We start from the raw sequence: 15,564 nt of genomic DNA, 5'->3' as shown, positions 1-15,564 counted from the left end.
GAGTTGAGCGCGACAAGTTGAGTGCGACAAATTGACCGGTTACGGTTTCTGTGGACAGCCTCAATAAACTACAGAGTTATGGAAGATACATTTGATCATTTGATCATTTTTGTCGCACCACGGTCATTTTCTGCACACCAGGGCTAATTAGACCAGGACCTACAATTTATTGCCGATTCCGAACGGCAGGCTTGTTTTTCATACTCATCGAGAGGTTGGTGCTCTAACCCCTCGATGGGGGACTCCCTGCGGTAGCAATTTTTGCTGCGGCCAAATCGCCGTTTTTTGTTGTACCCCTGTGTCAGGAAAGTTTTCTGACAAGGACGAACTGGGTATCGAACTCGTGACACCTCTAAACATCCTTTGGTACTTTAGGCGAGCATCTTATCGACCGGGCTACTGCGCCCCTATGGAAGATACTCTCAACACTATAGAAATCAGTTTTTTTTAAAAAAAACCAGGTCTTTGAGTTTCTTGCGGTATTTGACTTAATTTTTTAAATCATAGATCTTTACTTTAATGATGAATTCGTATATGCATGTGAAAACGTTTGAGAGAAGACAAACTCAGAACCAGGTCTGGCTTCATTTGCATAATGTATAGTCGAGCTCACAGAACTTGTTTCGGAAAGAATATTTCGTTGTAGGTTCTGTGATGCGAAGAAAACAGGGATTGGGAGTTTAGGGTTCCATACATCCATATACACTATCCCCACGGACATATGCAGGTTCAGTTTGCATTGAATATTCATGAATTATTAAGGGACATGTTGACCTCAGAAATTTGCTTTGGTTGGAGAGGGGGAGGGGGTGGCTCATGTGGCCTGAACCATCTGGGTTTCAGTGCCTGAGATGCTGTATTTAATTTTCAATTGAAAAATTGACACAAAAACCTATTTTTTTTTTTTTTTTTTTTTTAAATTATTGTACTATGATTATGTTGTCCTGGAGCCCTCTCCCTATGGCAAAGCTAAACATTCACAGCTACTGACAAACTTTAAGCCAATGTTGGCATGTCTGCACAATAATACTTTCATTTGACTATATATGCAAAGTGTAGGAATCAATATTTACTCTTAACACTTTGATTTTAAAAAATTGACTACTTGAAAAAATAATAATTTAACAGTACTTATTTGGTTCTATTTTTGTTAACCCATTTAGATATCAATATTTTTATTATCATTTATAGGATTATAACATCATTTGTATAGTTGACATAGGCCCTGAAGATGCTGGGTTTAATCCTGTAGAAGCGGTTGATGAGAAAAAAGAAAACATTCGCAAGAGTGTTGCTGGTAAGTGAATTAATTTAAATTATGTTTTATTTTGCGAATTGATGTGTGTGTGTACAGGGCTTCCAGCAATTTGAAAAGTCTGGGAAGTGGAAAATTGTTGAGGAAAATGTATATTTGTAAGATTAAGGGCAAAATCTGAAAAGAGAAGAGAAAAACCTTGAAAAAATTTCAAAAGTTAGTCTGTAATTTGAAATTATATTTCTTTCTTAGGAGAGAATGTTGTGTTTTTGTCAATACTTGGATCAGCACTTAGTTCAAGCTGTTATATGGTGAAACCCCCTCTTAATAGACACCCCCTCAGATGCGGCCACCTTCTTTTATGGCCAAATAGTAATTTCCCTGTGTGTAATAAAAGCATGCTTTTCAAACCCCTGATTAACGGTCACCTCTATCTTACAAAAAAATTTTTTTTTTGTCCCACTGGTGTCTGCAAAGGTTTCCTGCCACTGATTGAAGTTGTTCTAGTAGTGTATTTTGATAGGAATTGCTCCATGCTACCATCACTCTTACCTGAAGTTTTTTAAAAGTCTAGAATTAACGTTTTTTTGGAACTGTCATTTCGTTCAAAGGAATAACAGGGAATATACCAGAAAATGATAGGGAATGATTGGCTTACAAGTTAATTTTTTTGTATTGGAGCATCCAGTTCTTCTACAGTTTAAAACTGCCTGTGCTTTTTGTCTCACATGATCTTGTAGGCCAAGGATCTTCAACTTATGGCCCACCGAACTATTCGGTTACATGTGTGTAACATAGCCGAGTGATGGTGAGGTGCATGTGTGGGATAGTAGTAGTAGCCTCAGTATAATGCCAAATGTAGCCCATACTTTGTCAATGGATGAAGATATCTGCTTAGCAGTCCACTGCATTTCTAGTTTATTTTTCAGGATTGTCTTGATGGATCCAAAAATTAAAATCACTATTTTTGCTATGTCTACTATTATTTTCCTAAAACCTTCCCCATATTTTTGGTGATTTTGCTTGTCAAAGGACACCAAATTTGTTGTCCTCTTGTGATTGTCAGCTGCTTTTAAAATGAGAATGACCGTCATGAACTTGGGTTTTTTGAACCTTTTAACATTCAAGCCCTTCAACTTTGTACAGTTCTTAAAAATTTAGTGAAACTAGGAGCAAAATTACATGGATGAATATTCAATGTGTAGTATCATACTTCTGGAATGAAACGGACCCCCTTGTAAAGTCCAGATATCCACACCGTACCACTTGCCCTAGTGAGCATGGATTGTGCATTGATTCTCCGTTTTTGGAATTCCTCGCATAAGATAACCATGAACAATTTTTTTTTCTCGTAAATTTAATTTACTAAGTATTTAAAAAAAAATTGTGATCCATAAATTGACATAATCTTAGATTTTTCCAACCGATTTTCAGATTTTCTCAGCAACATCGTGTACTTGATTTATACACATTTACATATGATTTTTTTTTAATTGCAGCTGCTGTTAGGCAACTAATTAATTGTGGAGTAACAGAAATCCATGTTGATACTTGTTATGATGAAGAAAGTAAGCAATTTTTAAATTTAGCATGTTATAAAATACGTGAGCACTTCAGAATGTATGCAAATTTTCATACTGTGCCAAAAAAATAAAAGATGGTTTTAGACTACATTAAGTAAACAGATTCTCTTTCGAGACTTTCTTGAAACTCCAAAAATTGGGTTTTGTGTCTAGCCATTTATTATAGAGTGGCCAGATTGACCCCACCCGCCTATTACAAAATCAAATGAAATAGTCTGTATTAAAGTCTATACACACACTACAGTCATGGTCTGTCTCCATTGCAAGAGATCAGTCTGGTTTCTCCAAAACACAGGATTTGATTCTAAATTTTGCCTGACAAGTGCAAATGAATAGGCTAGTAGAGAAAAGAAGGATATTTTTCGATCTGGAGACACATTATATTTGTCGTCGTCTAGAGCCTGATTCAGCAATTTCTATTTAACAATTAAAACTGTTGGTTCTGTCTGATTCATTAAATCAAAGTTTTGTTTTTTGTTCTGTTTTTTTCTTCCTTTAATACGTGCATGTATTTATTTTATCTTTTCACGTACATTTTATTCTGTTATTGGAATGTCAGATTTTGAAATTATATTTCAATTTTTATTAGGCGTTGCAGAAGCTGTGCATTTAGAAATGTTCAGATATGATGAGCTAAAGAGTGAAGCCTCTCGGAAACCAAAAGTTAAAGTTGGAAGAATATCTCAATGCTCAGAAAAGTTAGATTGGGATTTTTTTTTCTTTTGAAGCAGTATAAAGTATCCCAGCTGAAATGTTGTAAGAAACAAAAATTACATGACAGTTTGATGATTGTTAGCTTAAAAAACTATGAATTTTTTAAAAAAAAATATTCATTTTTATTTAAGTCTCTCGTAAAAATTAAGTTGCAGATAATATGCAGTGGTCTATATTCTACAGATATATTTCACATACACATACTGAAGGTATAATCTTCAGATTATGCAGGAAATTATGGTACTGTGAATCACGTAGTAGACACCAGATTTCCAGATGCCAATGAGGATGTTATTAACAACACTCTCTGGTTGCCTATAGGATCTTTTGCAAAACTTCAAAGAGCAGAAATCATTATGGAATCATGGTCGCTTATCAAAAATATTCTAAAATACATGGTGTGAACTCATTTGAACAATTAATAATGTTAATAGAGTGTTCTCAAAACAAAGCACCCAATATGAAGATTGAAGTCATTATTGAGAAGCAAGAAAATACTTTTTGGGGGTGGTTGCAGAAAAAGCCAATTAGAAACAAGGAAATAAAATTATCACAAAATAGTTTGACCTAGAACTGGGATGTGGAATAATCTGGAAGGGGAGATGACAGCAGTCGCAGGCATTTTACTATGAGTTTGATTAAAGAAGGTATTGTATACATATTTACAGGTTAGCAAGCGAGCATTAAGAAATATTTTTTTAATAGGGAAGCGGTATGCTAAATAAGTGTAGAAATTTCTGTTATAGAAGAATAAGTGTTCAAAAGTAGATGCTAGAATAGGATTAACGGATAACACTTTTGTGATTTTTTTAAATTTATTTTTGAAAAGAGCCTTTTTTAACTTGTACTCAAGTGTTTCTTTTCCTTTTTTAGAAATTAAAATTTTAATTATGTATGAAAATGAAAATTAATCAGAAATGAAGTTTAAAAAATAAAGTTTGTTTCTATAAAATTGTAGAGAAATTTTATTATTATTAGTCTAATCCTTTCACTACCAATTTTCGAACCTGTACAGGACATATCATCGGTGTTCATGCAAAATATCATTTGCCAAAATTCTCAATTTTTTATGTCACTAAAAGTTCCTTCTAGAATGTGTTTCCATTTTCTGTAAAAATAACATACATGTCTGATTAATAGGATTCCAGCTATGGTGTTATTACAAACTGTCCTGTGTATTAAAACCAGTTAGCTATTGCGCTTTTTTTTTTTTTTTTTTTTTGTCTCGAAATGTGCAGTTTTTTTACATATGATATTTTGCACTCACACTGATGTGTAGTGAAAGGGTTAAATTACTGGTTGGCCCTAGAAAACTGTATTCATGATTTTTATTTATTTCAGCATTTGTGCTAATAACTAGAATATTAACCATATAAGGTTAATTTTTCAGGACATTTGGTCCATGGGAAATCGGAACTCTGAAAGCAGATTCTCAGAATTTTGCTAGATATCTCACTGAAACGCCAGCCAATTATATGGAACCGGCTCACTTTGTTGAGAAAGTGAAAGAAAAATTGAATAATTTGGATGTGGAAGTTGTAGTGAGGTATATTTCTTTTTAAAATGCATGAAATTCTTTGATATTGTTTTGGTGTATGTATATTTTTTTTATCAGCAGTTACAAATTCTTGTGTGTTAAAATTTTTAATCAATATAATACAATATATTCTAAACTTTGTTCTAAATTGTTTTCCCCATAATCAAATATTTTTTTTTGTTATCAAATGTCGTTTTTTTTTGTTTATGTGTGCTTCTTGTAAACACTAAAATTAGCAATTATCTGTATTTTCTCCCCGAATTTGCATTTCATTGTGCATAACAAAGTTCATATAATTTTCCTCTCATTCTCATAAGGTTGTTTATTATTAAAAAGAATTTTTTTTATTTGTTAATTTTTTTCAGATATTCATAGAAATTGACTAACATTTAATTTTTTTTTCAGTGAGATAATGAGATACACAATATTCATTTGTCTGATTTATTGATTTTTTTTTGTCTGCCTCATAAATATAAGAAATGTTTTGAAACACTCCAGTATTTCTCATGAAATCGAATGCAGTTTATACAAAAATTTAAAACATCTGTTGGATGTGTGACCTTTCAGTTTATGACATGAAATCATTTAGGAGAATGGAATCATTTTCTATTTGTTAACCCCATACACAGTCTTGCCGGAAAAGTTCAAATGAGATATGTGGTCAAATCCCCCATACACTTCTTGCTTACCTTCATGTAGATTTTCATTTCTTTGGTGGACAACAGGATCTTTTAGATAACAATGTAGAAATGAAGGTGATACAAAAACTGCAGTTTTTAATTGGTTAAAATATATTAACCAATAATGGATCAACCAGTAGATGTCTACTTCAGTATCTTTGTTTTAAGTAATGAATAGAAATACAGAATACTATGTTGTTACACTCAAAAAAATTAACCTGACTAATAAAACTTTCTATCAACATTGTCTACAGTCAGTTTCCATCTCCTTATAGCCAACTGTTATACATGTTTCACATTGGGCTTAGTCATTGATTTGGTGCTCGAACAGTTATTTATGGTTGTGAACAAGTATTTTTTCCTAGTGTTACTACCAAAGTTCCATTTATTACAGTAGATGTGGTATTTGCAGTTTTATGTTTTGATTGTAAATCTCTATTCTTCAACTTTTTTTTAAGCATATCAACCTTAACCCCTTTTGGATCTCAGTACACTCAAACCTGTTTTTGTGCGGTGAATAGGGACCGCATAAAAGAAAACGCATAAAGAAAATCGCGCAAAACTTCACGAGTAGCTATAAAAAATATTTTTCGCAACACATTTAAAAAATATTTTTTTTATGCGGTGGATAGGGACAGCATAAAAAAAGTCTCACGTAGAAAATAACTCAAACCCTTACAAAATAACTAGGAATTGCTTTTTTAAACGAAATCAAGACACGAGGCTTGGCAGCTACTTGGAATCTCGCCAAACCTTTTAGAATCTGATTTAGAAAATACACATGCAAACATTTTTAAATATTTTATTTACATATGTACTTATTTTACACATACAAAACGTTCTTGTATGCCTCTTATAGTGGATTCACCTAATCCAAATACTTTACCAAGAGCTGTGGATCCTTCACCTTCTGCTATTCGTTTTAAAATTGTAGTCTTAGTTTCTAAGGAAATTGCCTTTCCCTTCGCTTTGTTTTTGCCCTTATTCATTTTCAGGGATTATGTCTAAAAATAAAATAAAAATCCTAAAAATTTATATCTAAATAGAAAAAATAATAAATTTACCTTCAATTTACGCTTTGTGAAATGAATCTTATCTTAATAGTCCAGGAATATGAAAGTACTTTGAGGGACGTCAATTAAATAATGTGATTATATAATTCAATACATATGTAATGTAATTGGCTGATGCAATACTTATGTAATGTGATGAAATATCAAAAATCGAAAAAACTAAATGTTCGATCAAACCTACTATTTTTTTTTTTATTGATAACTTCATCAATTGTGTTCTAATTTGATTGAAATTTTCATATACCACACAAAAAAAGACCGCACAAAAACAGGTTTGAGTGTACGTGGTACGTCACAGGTGGTGAAATGTTTTACTGCCTGGTTATTTTTTAAAGTAATCATAGTAAAAGTGTTATTGCACAAAGTAGAAATGCATTTTACTATAACATTATTTTTTTTACACTTTTAGAATTAAAATTGAAAAAAAGATATAAATTATTTTCAGCAGATCTGTGTGTGTGCGTGTGTGTGCACAAAGTTTGATTTTTTTAAATTTAAATACAACGAATAGGGCCTTGGAATTTGAATTTCTGAACCAGCTTAAAAGGTTAATTCATTGCAATAGCAGCAAACAGTAATTTAACTTTTCTTATCACCAAAACTTCAAGTCGGCAAACACACTGACCTTTTATTTGCATATTCTCACTTTCCTTCATATAGCAATTAATGAGATACATTATTGATTTCAACATTCACTCAGGCTACTGTTCAGGCATAGTTTTTAGTTTTTTCCATGTATGACATTGCTCTGATTTACTTGAAATATTGTGATAAGATTTTATACCTCTGTTCCTTAAATGTTATTAATTTTATCAAATGAAATTTATATTGCTGAACCCATAGAATCATGTTGGGGAAAAAAAAGTTTAAACAATATTTTATCACATGCTTACATCTTTGGTGGTAGTGGTGGTTGTTGTACCATCCATTGAATATTGAGTGCACTAGATACTATGAAATGTCAACTAAGCCCCAGAATATTTGCAATGTGTTTGCATTCCTTGATAAGTTGTTGATCATTTATTCCTCTTATGAGATTAATTTTTTTGTGAAGAAAGAGAGGAAGCTGTCATCGAAGTTTGTTTCAAAACAGGAGAACCCCAGATTTAAAACTTCATTGTTGATGAAAGCAGTTCTAAATGCTGCTAAATTGTACTGGTGTTCAAGTTTTAAATCTAGAATGTCCCATTTTGATGACAACTTCCTCTCTTTGTTCACCTTGAAAAAGTAACAAGGCAAAAAAAAAAAAAAAAAAAAATCTTGAGGAATAAACAGCAATAACTTACCACAAAATATATATTACACAGTACAAGTATTGAGCTTAGGTGACATTTCATAGTATCTATTGATGTCATAAGTCTCACTGTTTTATAGATGGCATAAAAAACAAGACAGCAAAATATTAAGTCTTTGAACTTTTTGTACAGATGGTATATACCGACTGCTGTTGCATTCTAGTAATTCATTTCAGGGACAAGAAATGGGCTGAAGATAAAGGCATGGGAGCTTTTATCAGTGTATCTAATGGCTCTCGAGTGCCTCCTCTCCTTCTGGAATTGCATTACAGGGCTTCTGGAGAAGCAAAACCAATTGTTCTAGTGGGGAAAGGCATCACGTTTGATAGGTATGTAAGTTTTAAAGCACAAAACAAAATTTTAAATCTAGATTATGCAACTCTCATTTTTTCTGCTAAGTAAAGTTTAATTAGCAAACTTATAAAAAAATGTTTTCTTTAGTAATGAGAAAATAATCATAGAAGTGCCAAATTATTTTGCTGATAAAATGGGTTTAATGAGAATTCCAAGGAATCTTTACTACTGCAAATTAGCAAAAAATTATGGTTTTAAGCTCTATAAAAGGTCATGCTTGGTTGGAGCATCAATAATATTGAGACTAGTCAGAATTAATGTTTTTAGAAAAAAAACATGATATAGAGCTGCAAAGCATAAATTGAAATTTTCAGTACATCTATTGCAATGATTATAATCAGTATCGGTTATATACTTAAACTTCAAATTGATGCATGTTCGATCATCCAGAAGTTTTGGTTTACTTTTAGGCTCTGCACCACTTGTTATCCACATGTGTGTGTTCTATAGGATTTAGATCAGGGCATTATACAGGTCATTACGCAATTCATATAAGTCAGTGGTTTTCAAATTTTTGTCACTCACGTTCGTTTGCCCAATTCATAGTTCATCAGCAGCTCCCCATAAGTAGATATTTATAAAAGAAACACTTCAAAGCATAAATAAGTACAGAAATGAATATTACCAGTTCACCACAACACTCTCGACAAAGGTTGGCAACACTCCTATGAGTCATGATACACACTTTAAGAAACTGATACTTTACTTTTCAATAACTCATATGCACCATACGATGAGGTCTAGTATTATTATCAATTAACACAAAGCTGTGGAACAATGCCATTTTAGAATAGACTTATTTAGGGAAAGATGTTCTTATAGTGCATGTTTAAATAGATTTTGGTAGTGTTTCGTCATCTAAGTTTGATTCTCAAAGTAATTTAACTCTTATATGGCTCACAATAGTATTTCTGGAAAATAAAATAGCCCACACACCAAAAAGTGTGTACTCTGAATTGTAATTATAGACTCTGCTATAATTGTGAAAAATAATTGAATGGTTCCCCTTTTCCCAGCCAGACCACTATGAATTGGTTTTTCAGGCCAAAATAAAATGCAGTAGGTATTTGACCACCTTATATTAATGTCAAAAAATATGTGAAAAGTAGAGTTCTTCTACAAGAATCAATCTTTCAGTGGTGGAATTTCCTTGAAACCCTCAAGTAATATGGACAAGATGCGTGGGGATATGGGAGGAGCAGCGGTAGTTGCATCAACAATATATGCTGTGGCTTCTCTAGGACTCAAATTGAATGTAATTGGTAAGTAGAACTTTGGTTTTTCTATTAGTAGATACCAAACAAGTTTAGTAGTATGAATGTTATCTAAGACACATTATTACACAGACTAATTTTGGTATAGGATGTATATGTAATTACCACAAAAAAACTTATGAAGAACATATGAAGATGTGCAGAAGTATAGCATTGTTTTTGAATAGCTTGATGATGCTAATAAATGCGTGCATTGAGATACCAACCATCACTGCTCAGAAACTATCATTAACTAGACTGCAAATGGGGAGAGAGAACAAAAGCCACTACATGTGAGTTGACAGTTTTGTTTGAGTATAGGCCTTCCAAGCAAATGGATACTTTTCAGGAAAAATAAAGTCATGCATCTCTCTGAAAAATGCTCCACAAAGATCAAAAGGTGAAGCAGACTCTGCAGAAAAATTCATACCATTCATTCTGCATGTCATAGAAAGAATTATGTGACATCTCTCAGCAAGTTTTAAATAAAAATTAATTACCAGTCAACTAAAAAAACAGGTGAATGTTTTGGACCACCAAAATAAGCTGATCACAGCTGGTGTTTATCATGTTAAATTAAGTCCTTTTATTAATTATCCTTTAGGCTATTTATTAAATTGTTCCTTTATCCTATTAAATTATTTTTATTAATTCTTCCTACTTGTGTACAAATATGTATTTGGATAGGCCAAGGACCAGCAAAACATCTAATAACAACTGGTGTGCATCATATATCCTCTACTTTTAGACAGATATGTACTCAAACCATGAAAATATCAGTGGTGGCTAGAATTCAAGAGCATGAGATATACTGTTGACAGAGGCAAGATAAAAATTCATCAATGGCAGAACATGCTTTTGCCTATGGTCATCTGATGTCATTCTGTGATACCCAGATTTTAACCACAAATAAAAGCTACCACCATGGAATATTCAGAGACAGTTAAGATTGACAAGCATATGAACTGTTTCAGCAAAATAAAAATAAACTTAGTTCCACTATATGGTTTCTAGTGTTGAAAAGTATAAAAATTCAACTAGTTTGCACCAACAAGAATCAACCAATTAAATATTTTGAGGGTTATTGACCATGTGGGGGAAGTCAGATTCTGGTCTGGACTTAGCATAATGTGATCACTGACTTCTAAAGATGCTCGTCACTAATTTCAGTAAAACGCAGAATTTACTTGCTCATTCACGATGGCCAAACAATGAAACTTTTCTATCGTAGTACTAAAGATGGGGAAAAAGTCATATGTTTCATTAGTCTAAAAAAATTGTCAGGAGTAAATTTGTTTCTGGAGCAATAAAACTGGTGTAATAATGCACTGGTCTATCGCAATCAGCATATTGGCCTAAATAGCAAACCATGTAGGTATAAATGTAATGACTGAATACCGTTGTACCATTGGGCTTGTTGCTCCCTGTGGCAACAGGCTTACAGCGATACAATTATTCAATCTTTACATTACATTCATAGTTAGAAAAATTGATGGCAGAGATGCATGCACACACGCATTCCAGCGTGTACCAATTCGTTAAAGGTTCCACAAAGGAATATGGACGCAGTGCATGTGTGGTTTAGTAGTAGTAGCATATTGGCTTAGTGCCTTACAAACTTTGCCAGGCTTGATTATGTTCAATAATAGCATCCGATTTCGCATCAGTTTGGTTATTTTTCGTTGTATATTGAGTTAAAAAATTCAAAAACTTAATCAGCAGATTTATTTTTGTAATTATTGTTAGGTATCATTCCTCTCACTGAGAACATGCCTGGCGGTGCTGCTACGAAACCAGGTGATGTGGTTTTTGCCATGAATAAAAAATCAATTCAGGTAATTTTTTTTAATGAAAATGTTTTTAGATTATGCTGTTTGTTAATCTTAATTGCCATTGTTTCATATTGGGAACACATGTTTGAATTTAATATACTGTAGTTCATTTCTATTTTTTAATAATGACTGATAAAGTAATAAGAATTATTAAGAAATTATACCACATTTTCCTGATTTAACCTTTGTTTAAAAAATATTTTCAGGTAGATAACACAGATGCTGAAGGTCGTCTTGTTTTAGCTGATGGTATATGTTATGCACAGACATTCTCACCTTCCCTTATAATGGTTCTTGCAACATTAACGGGTATATTTTTAGTTTATAAATTTTACACTTCAAATTTAATGCACACACATGTTTTTTTCTTGCATAGTATCCTTGATTTTTTAGTTGCAGTTCCTGAATCTTGCATTTAATTTGTTGCTCAGAGTAATTTTGATTAACTGCAAACACATATGTCATACATCGCATTCCAAAGTATCCATAAAACTTAATCAGAACTAATTGTAAAATAACTAAACAAATTCAATGTTTTGTGTATGTGTAATATGTCATCTAACTTGTGCCTTAAAAAAGTGTGTTCACCTGATAAATGAGATATAGAATGGCCAAGACAAAGTTGCTATCCCTCTTCCAATGTTGTCCAAGAAGTGCTAGATTAGAATAAGATGTGGCGACCAAGCTCACCAATCCATTTGATAAATATCCTTGCCCCTGTTGAAGAACTAGCCAACTATATAAAAAAATTGAATGGCCTTTCTTGGTTTCTAAATATATTGCATGTGCAATATATTCTGTCTTCCATTAAAAACAAATCATCAATTGCATTGACATATGATCTTTCATAGAGATAAATTATGTCATTCATATGTGTCTGAGCTGTGACAAATCCCAGATGACACACTTGTTGATCAGTTATTGCCACCTAACCCTATTATTGCTTTCCAAGTTGCCACAAGGCTTATGTCCTGCTAAATACATTTATTAATCAATGGCATAAAAATTTAGAAAAAAATGTTTCTTACAACAATTAGTCACTGCTTGCTCATGATGTTTTTTTTTACACAGATTTTTTATAATATTATCAATGATTCTCTGTCACCCTGTGGTTAATTTTAATCTCCTTGTTTTGCACAAAGTATTTTTTATTTTCACAGAATTTTTTTCTTTCTTTCCTTCTGAAATTCATCAAATGAAATGTGCTGCTACAAAATAATTTGAATTAATGCTTTTTTAAATGCACAAGCTTGTTTTTTTTACACAAAAATTTAAAAAAAAAACCCTCTTTAATACTAAGTTGCCTTTTTTTTGTGTTTTTGTACTTTAGGAGGAATAAAAGTTGCCCTAGGCAGAGCAGCAGCTGGAGTGTTTACTAACGAGTCACTATTTTTTGAAGAACTACAAAAAGTTAGTTTTTCCCAATAGTATGAATAATGTAATATGAAAATGTCTGAATCATAGTATTGTCACATTTATTTACAATAAGACAAGTTGGAATTTAAAACTTTATTTTATTGCACACTATCTTGATACAAAGTAAAATAATTTCTTCCCTCACCAAAAAAAGCACTAGTTTATGTAACTACTAGGAAAGAAATTACCAGCCAGCAATTATTTATTAACACTTAATTTTTTTGCATTTGTTATGGTTCTAACTATTAAATCATTTTATGTTTATACATTTCAGTTTCCTATTTCTGTATTCCCCTGCATTATAGCTAGCATGCCATGAAACTTAAGGGACATTAACCCTTTGAATGTTGAGGTCCGGTCTATGTTCCTGGCATGCCGGGAAAAGCAAGGTTTGATAAGGATTCCCAATATGCATTTAGTCAATTCAGCGAATTTTTAGAATAACAATATTTAAGAATTTTCCGGACTCTGCGACTCATGGCATGCTGGAAAATATGAGTATTCATGGCATGCTGGAAAATATGAGTATTCATGGCATGCTGGTCTTGCTGTTTCCTGGCATGCCAGCTAACGTGAAGGAATACAGTATATGTTTTGAAATTTATTTGTTTTTTTTTTCATATCAGTTCAAATGATTGTTTTTTAACGATTGCAATACTGCCCTTTTATTTTTCATGGATCCCATGCTCTTTGCAAGCTTTAGACCAGTAGTTCTTGACCTTTTTTCCATCCCACACCCCCAGTGCAGTTCAATTTAGCTTCCCACACCCTATTGAATATTGTGTTTATTTGCTGAAATTTTTTTTGCAATTTTTTTTGCAATCATCCAAAAATTAATTGTTATAAAATTTTTAAACTTAAAATATTAACTCTTCAGATTGCAAAATTAATTTATTGAAAAAATATATAAAAGCACACAGGTATCAACGCAACAGAATTAAAATTAATGTGAATGTGGACTTTTATTAACAAGTTCGTTGTTTTTTTTTCATGCATGAAATTTTGAAATTGAGGTTATTTCTTTGAAAAGGCTCCCCGCTTATCACTTACATTCAATTGATTTATGGTTTTGTTTCCATAAGCAAAAGTCGTAAAAATCCCATGTCACAAAGGAGGTGGTAGCAAATAGTAGAAGTGTTTCCAAAGCTGTCTTCCCTAGCTTTGGAAACGGTTCCAACTGAGCACACTAAAATTCTTCTCATAGAATAAAGTTAAAAAAGAAATGGATCTGGAGTCACTAACGGGAAAAAGAAATGTTGCAAAAGCATCTGAGAGAATTGCTTATAAATGTGCATTCTCTGAATTCTTTCAAAATGGAGACATTCAAATTTTGCGCAATGCCATTCTGCAAGTGAAAGCTAAAAAATTAAGTCAAGTGTCAAAATGTAGGTACAGTTTGTAATTTTTTAATCAAAAAATTCAATTTTTATTCTATTTCAATTACTAGGAATAATCAGCCATCATGTTATAATTTTTTCCCCATCTCACACCCCAAAAAATGCTTTCCTGAACCCCTAGTTAAGAACCACTGCTTTAGACCAAGTTATAATAGATTTTTGAACTTCCTCCACGTGAGCAGGGGTTCATTCTTTGAATAATAAAAAATTATATGTCACAGGACAGGGACTTATGCAGGACCCACCTTTGGTAGGGAGGGATCAAGAGAATCTATCCAAGGAAATTTGGATTTACTAATCCTTCAAAAAAAAACCAATTTAAACTCGCAGAAGTTGATTAAAACTGCATTCAAAGAACGTTTTAATTTTAACTTTTTTACAAACAAATGTAATATTTTAACGTCTTTTTATATATGGGGGGTGCACATGATTTCCCACACTTATGCGTCTGAATTCGGGGGACATTAAGAGATTTTATACCCCCTTCTTTAAACGATTTGTGGGATGCAGTTGGGTATCAAGTGAATGATCCTCCCTGCCACGAAATTAGAACAAGCTGTGAAATTTTGTGAACACCACATGGCCAGCAATATCTGAATATGAAATTAGAATGCTTATCCCCCCTGATGTTGTTGCATCAAACCCACTTAGCGTGCCAGAAATGTTTAGTGAACAAATCTCCCATGTATAGGGACTTACACAAGTTAGTTTATGATTCAATATTTTGCCAAACTTGATATAGCACCAGAATTCTGTGAAACAAATGGCAGCATTAAATTGGAGGCTCAATTGCTTTTTCGGCCCACTTGCCTCCTGTGAGATTTGATTAGAGAAATCTCTCGTGCTTAATGCAAATTCTTCCATTGATGTTTCAAATTCCATCGCATCTCATGCACACTTTCATTTTCATGATGTTGTACACTGCTCAAAACAATTGGGGAGCACATGGTTTTAACAAAATTAAGCAAAGATGTATACCGATAAGTAACATAAAATGAATCATCCATAATTTAAAGCCTAGTAGGAAACGGAAGAAGAAAACTTCATATGCAAATCAAAGTTCATGACGTCAAAAACCAGAAAAAGGGGATAAGGGCAGAAATCGGGATGTTGCAGAAATGTCTGTTTTACTGCCGTAACTGTGAAATTCGATTGCGCAGTATTTTTTTTTGAGA

At 32.7% G+C, this 15,564-nt stretch overlaps 1 protein-coding gene across 1 annotated transcript in view; it reads left to right on the top strand.

Moving 5' to 3' along the window:
- Positions 1-15,564, top strand: part of LOC149083651 (cytosol aminopeptidase-like) — a 32,002-nt gene that overhangs the window by 9,701 nt on the left and 6,737 nt on the right. Inside the window, exons 4-12 of the mRNA XM_089234138.1 lie at positions 1,192-1,297; positions 2,755-2,823; positions 3,428-3,536; positions 4,943-5,098; positions 8,314-8,466; positions 9,629-9,753; positions 11,491-11,579; positions 11,783-11,885; positions 12,907-12,986. Of these exons, the coding sequence (XP_089090264.1) occupies positions 1,192-1,297; positions 2,755-2,823; positions 3,428-3,536; positions 4,943-5,098; positions 8,314-8,466; positions 9,629-9,753; positions 11,491-11,579; positions 11,783-11,885; positions 12,907-12,986 (990 nt within the window). The remainder of the gene's footprint in view (positions 1-1,191; positions 1,298-2,754; positions 2,824-3,427; positions 3,537-4,942; positions 5,099-8,313; positions 8,467-9,628; positions 9,754-11,490; positions 11,580-11,782; positions 11,886-12,906; positions 12,987-15,564) is intronic.

Source organism: Pholcus phalangioides, unplaced genomic scaffold (assembly GCF_987345545.1).
Source record: "Pholcus phalangioides strain wild (caught in Gottingen) unplaced genomic scaffold, Ppha-v1.0 ptg000008l_1, whole genome shotgun sequence".
Classification (NCBI taxonomy): domain Eukaryota; kingdom Metazoa; phylum Arthropoda; class Arachnida; order Araneae; family Pholcidae; genus Pholcus; species Pholcus phalangioides.
This window is presented reverse-complemented; position numbering and strand designations above follow the sequence as displayed.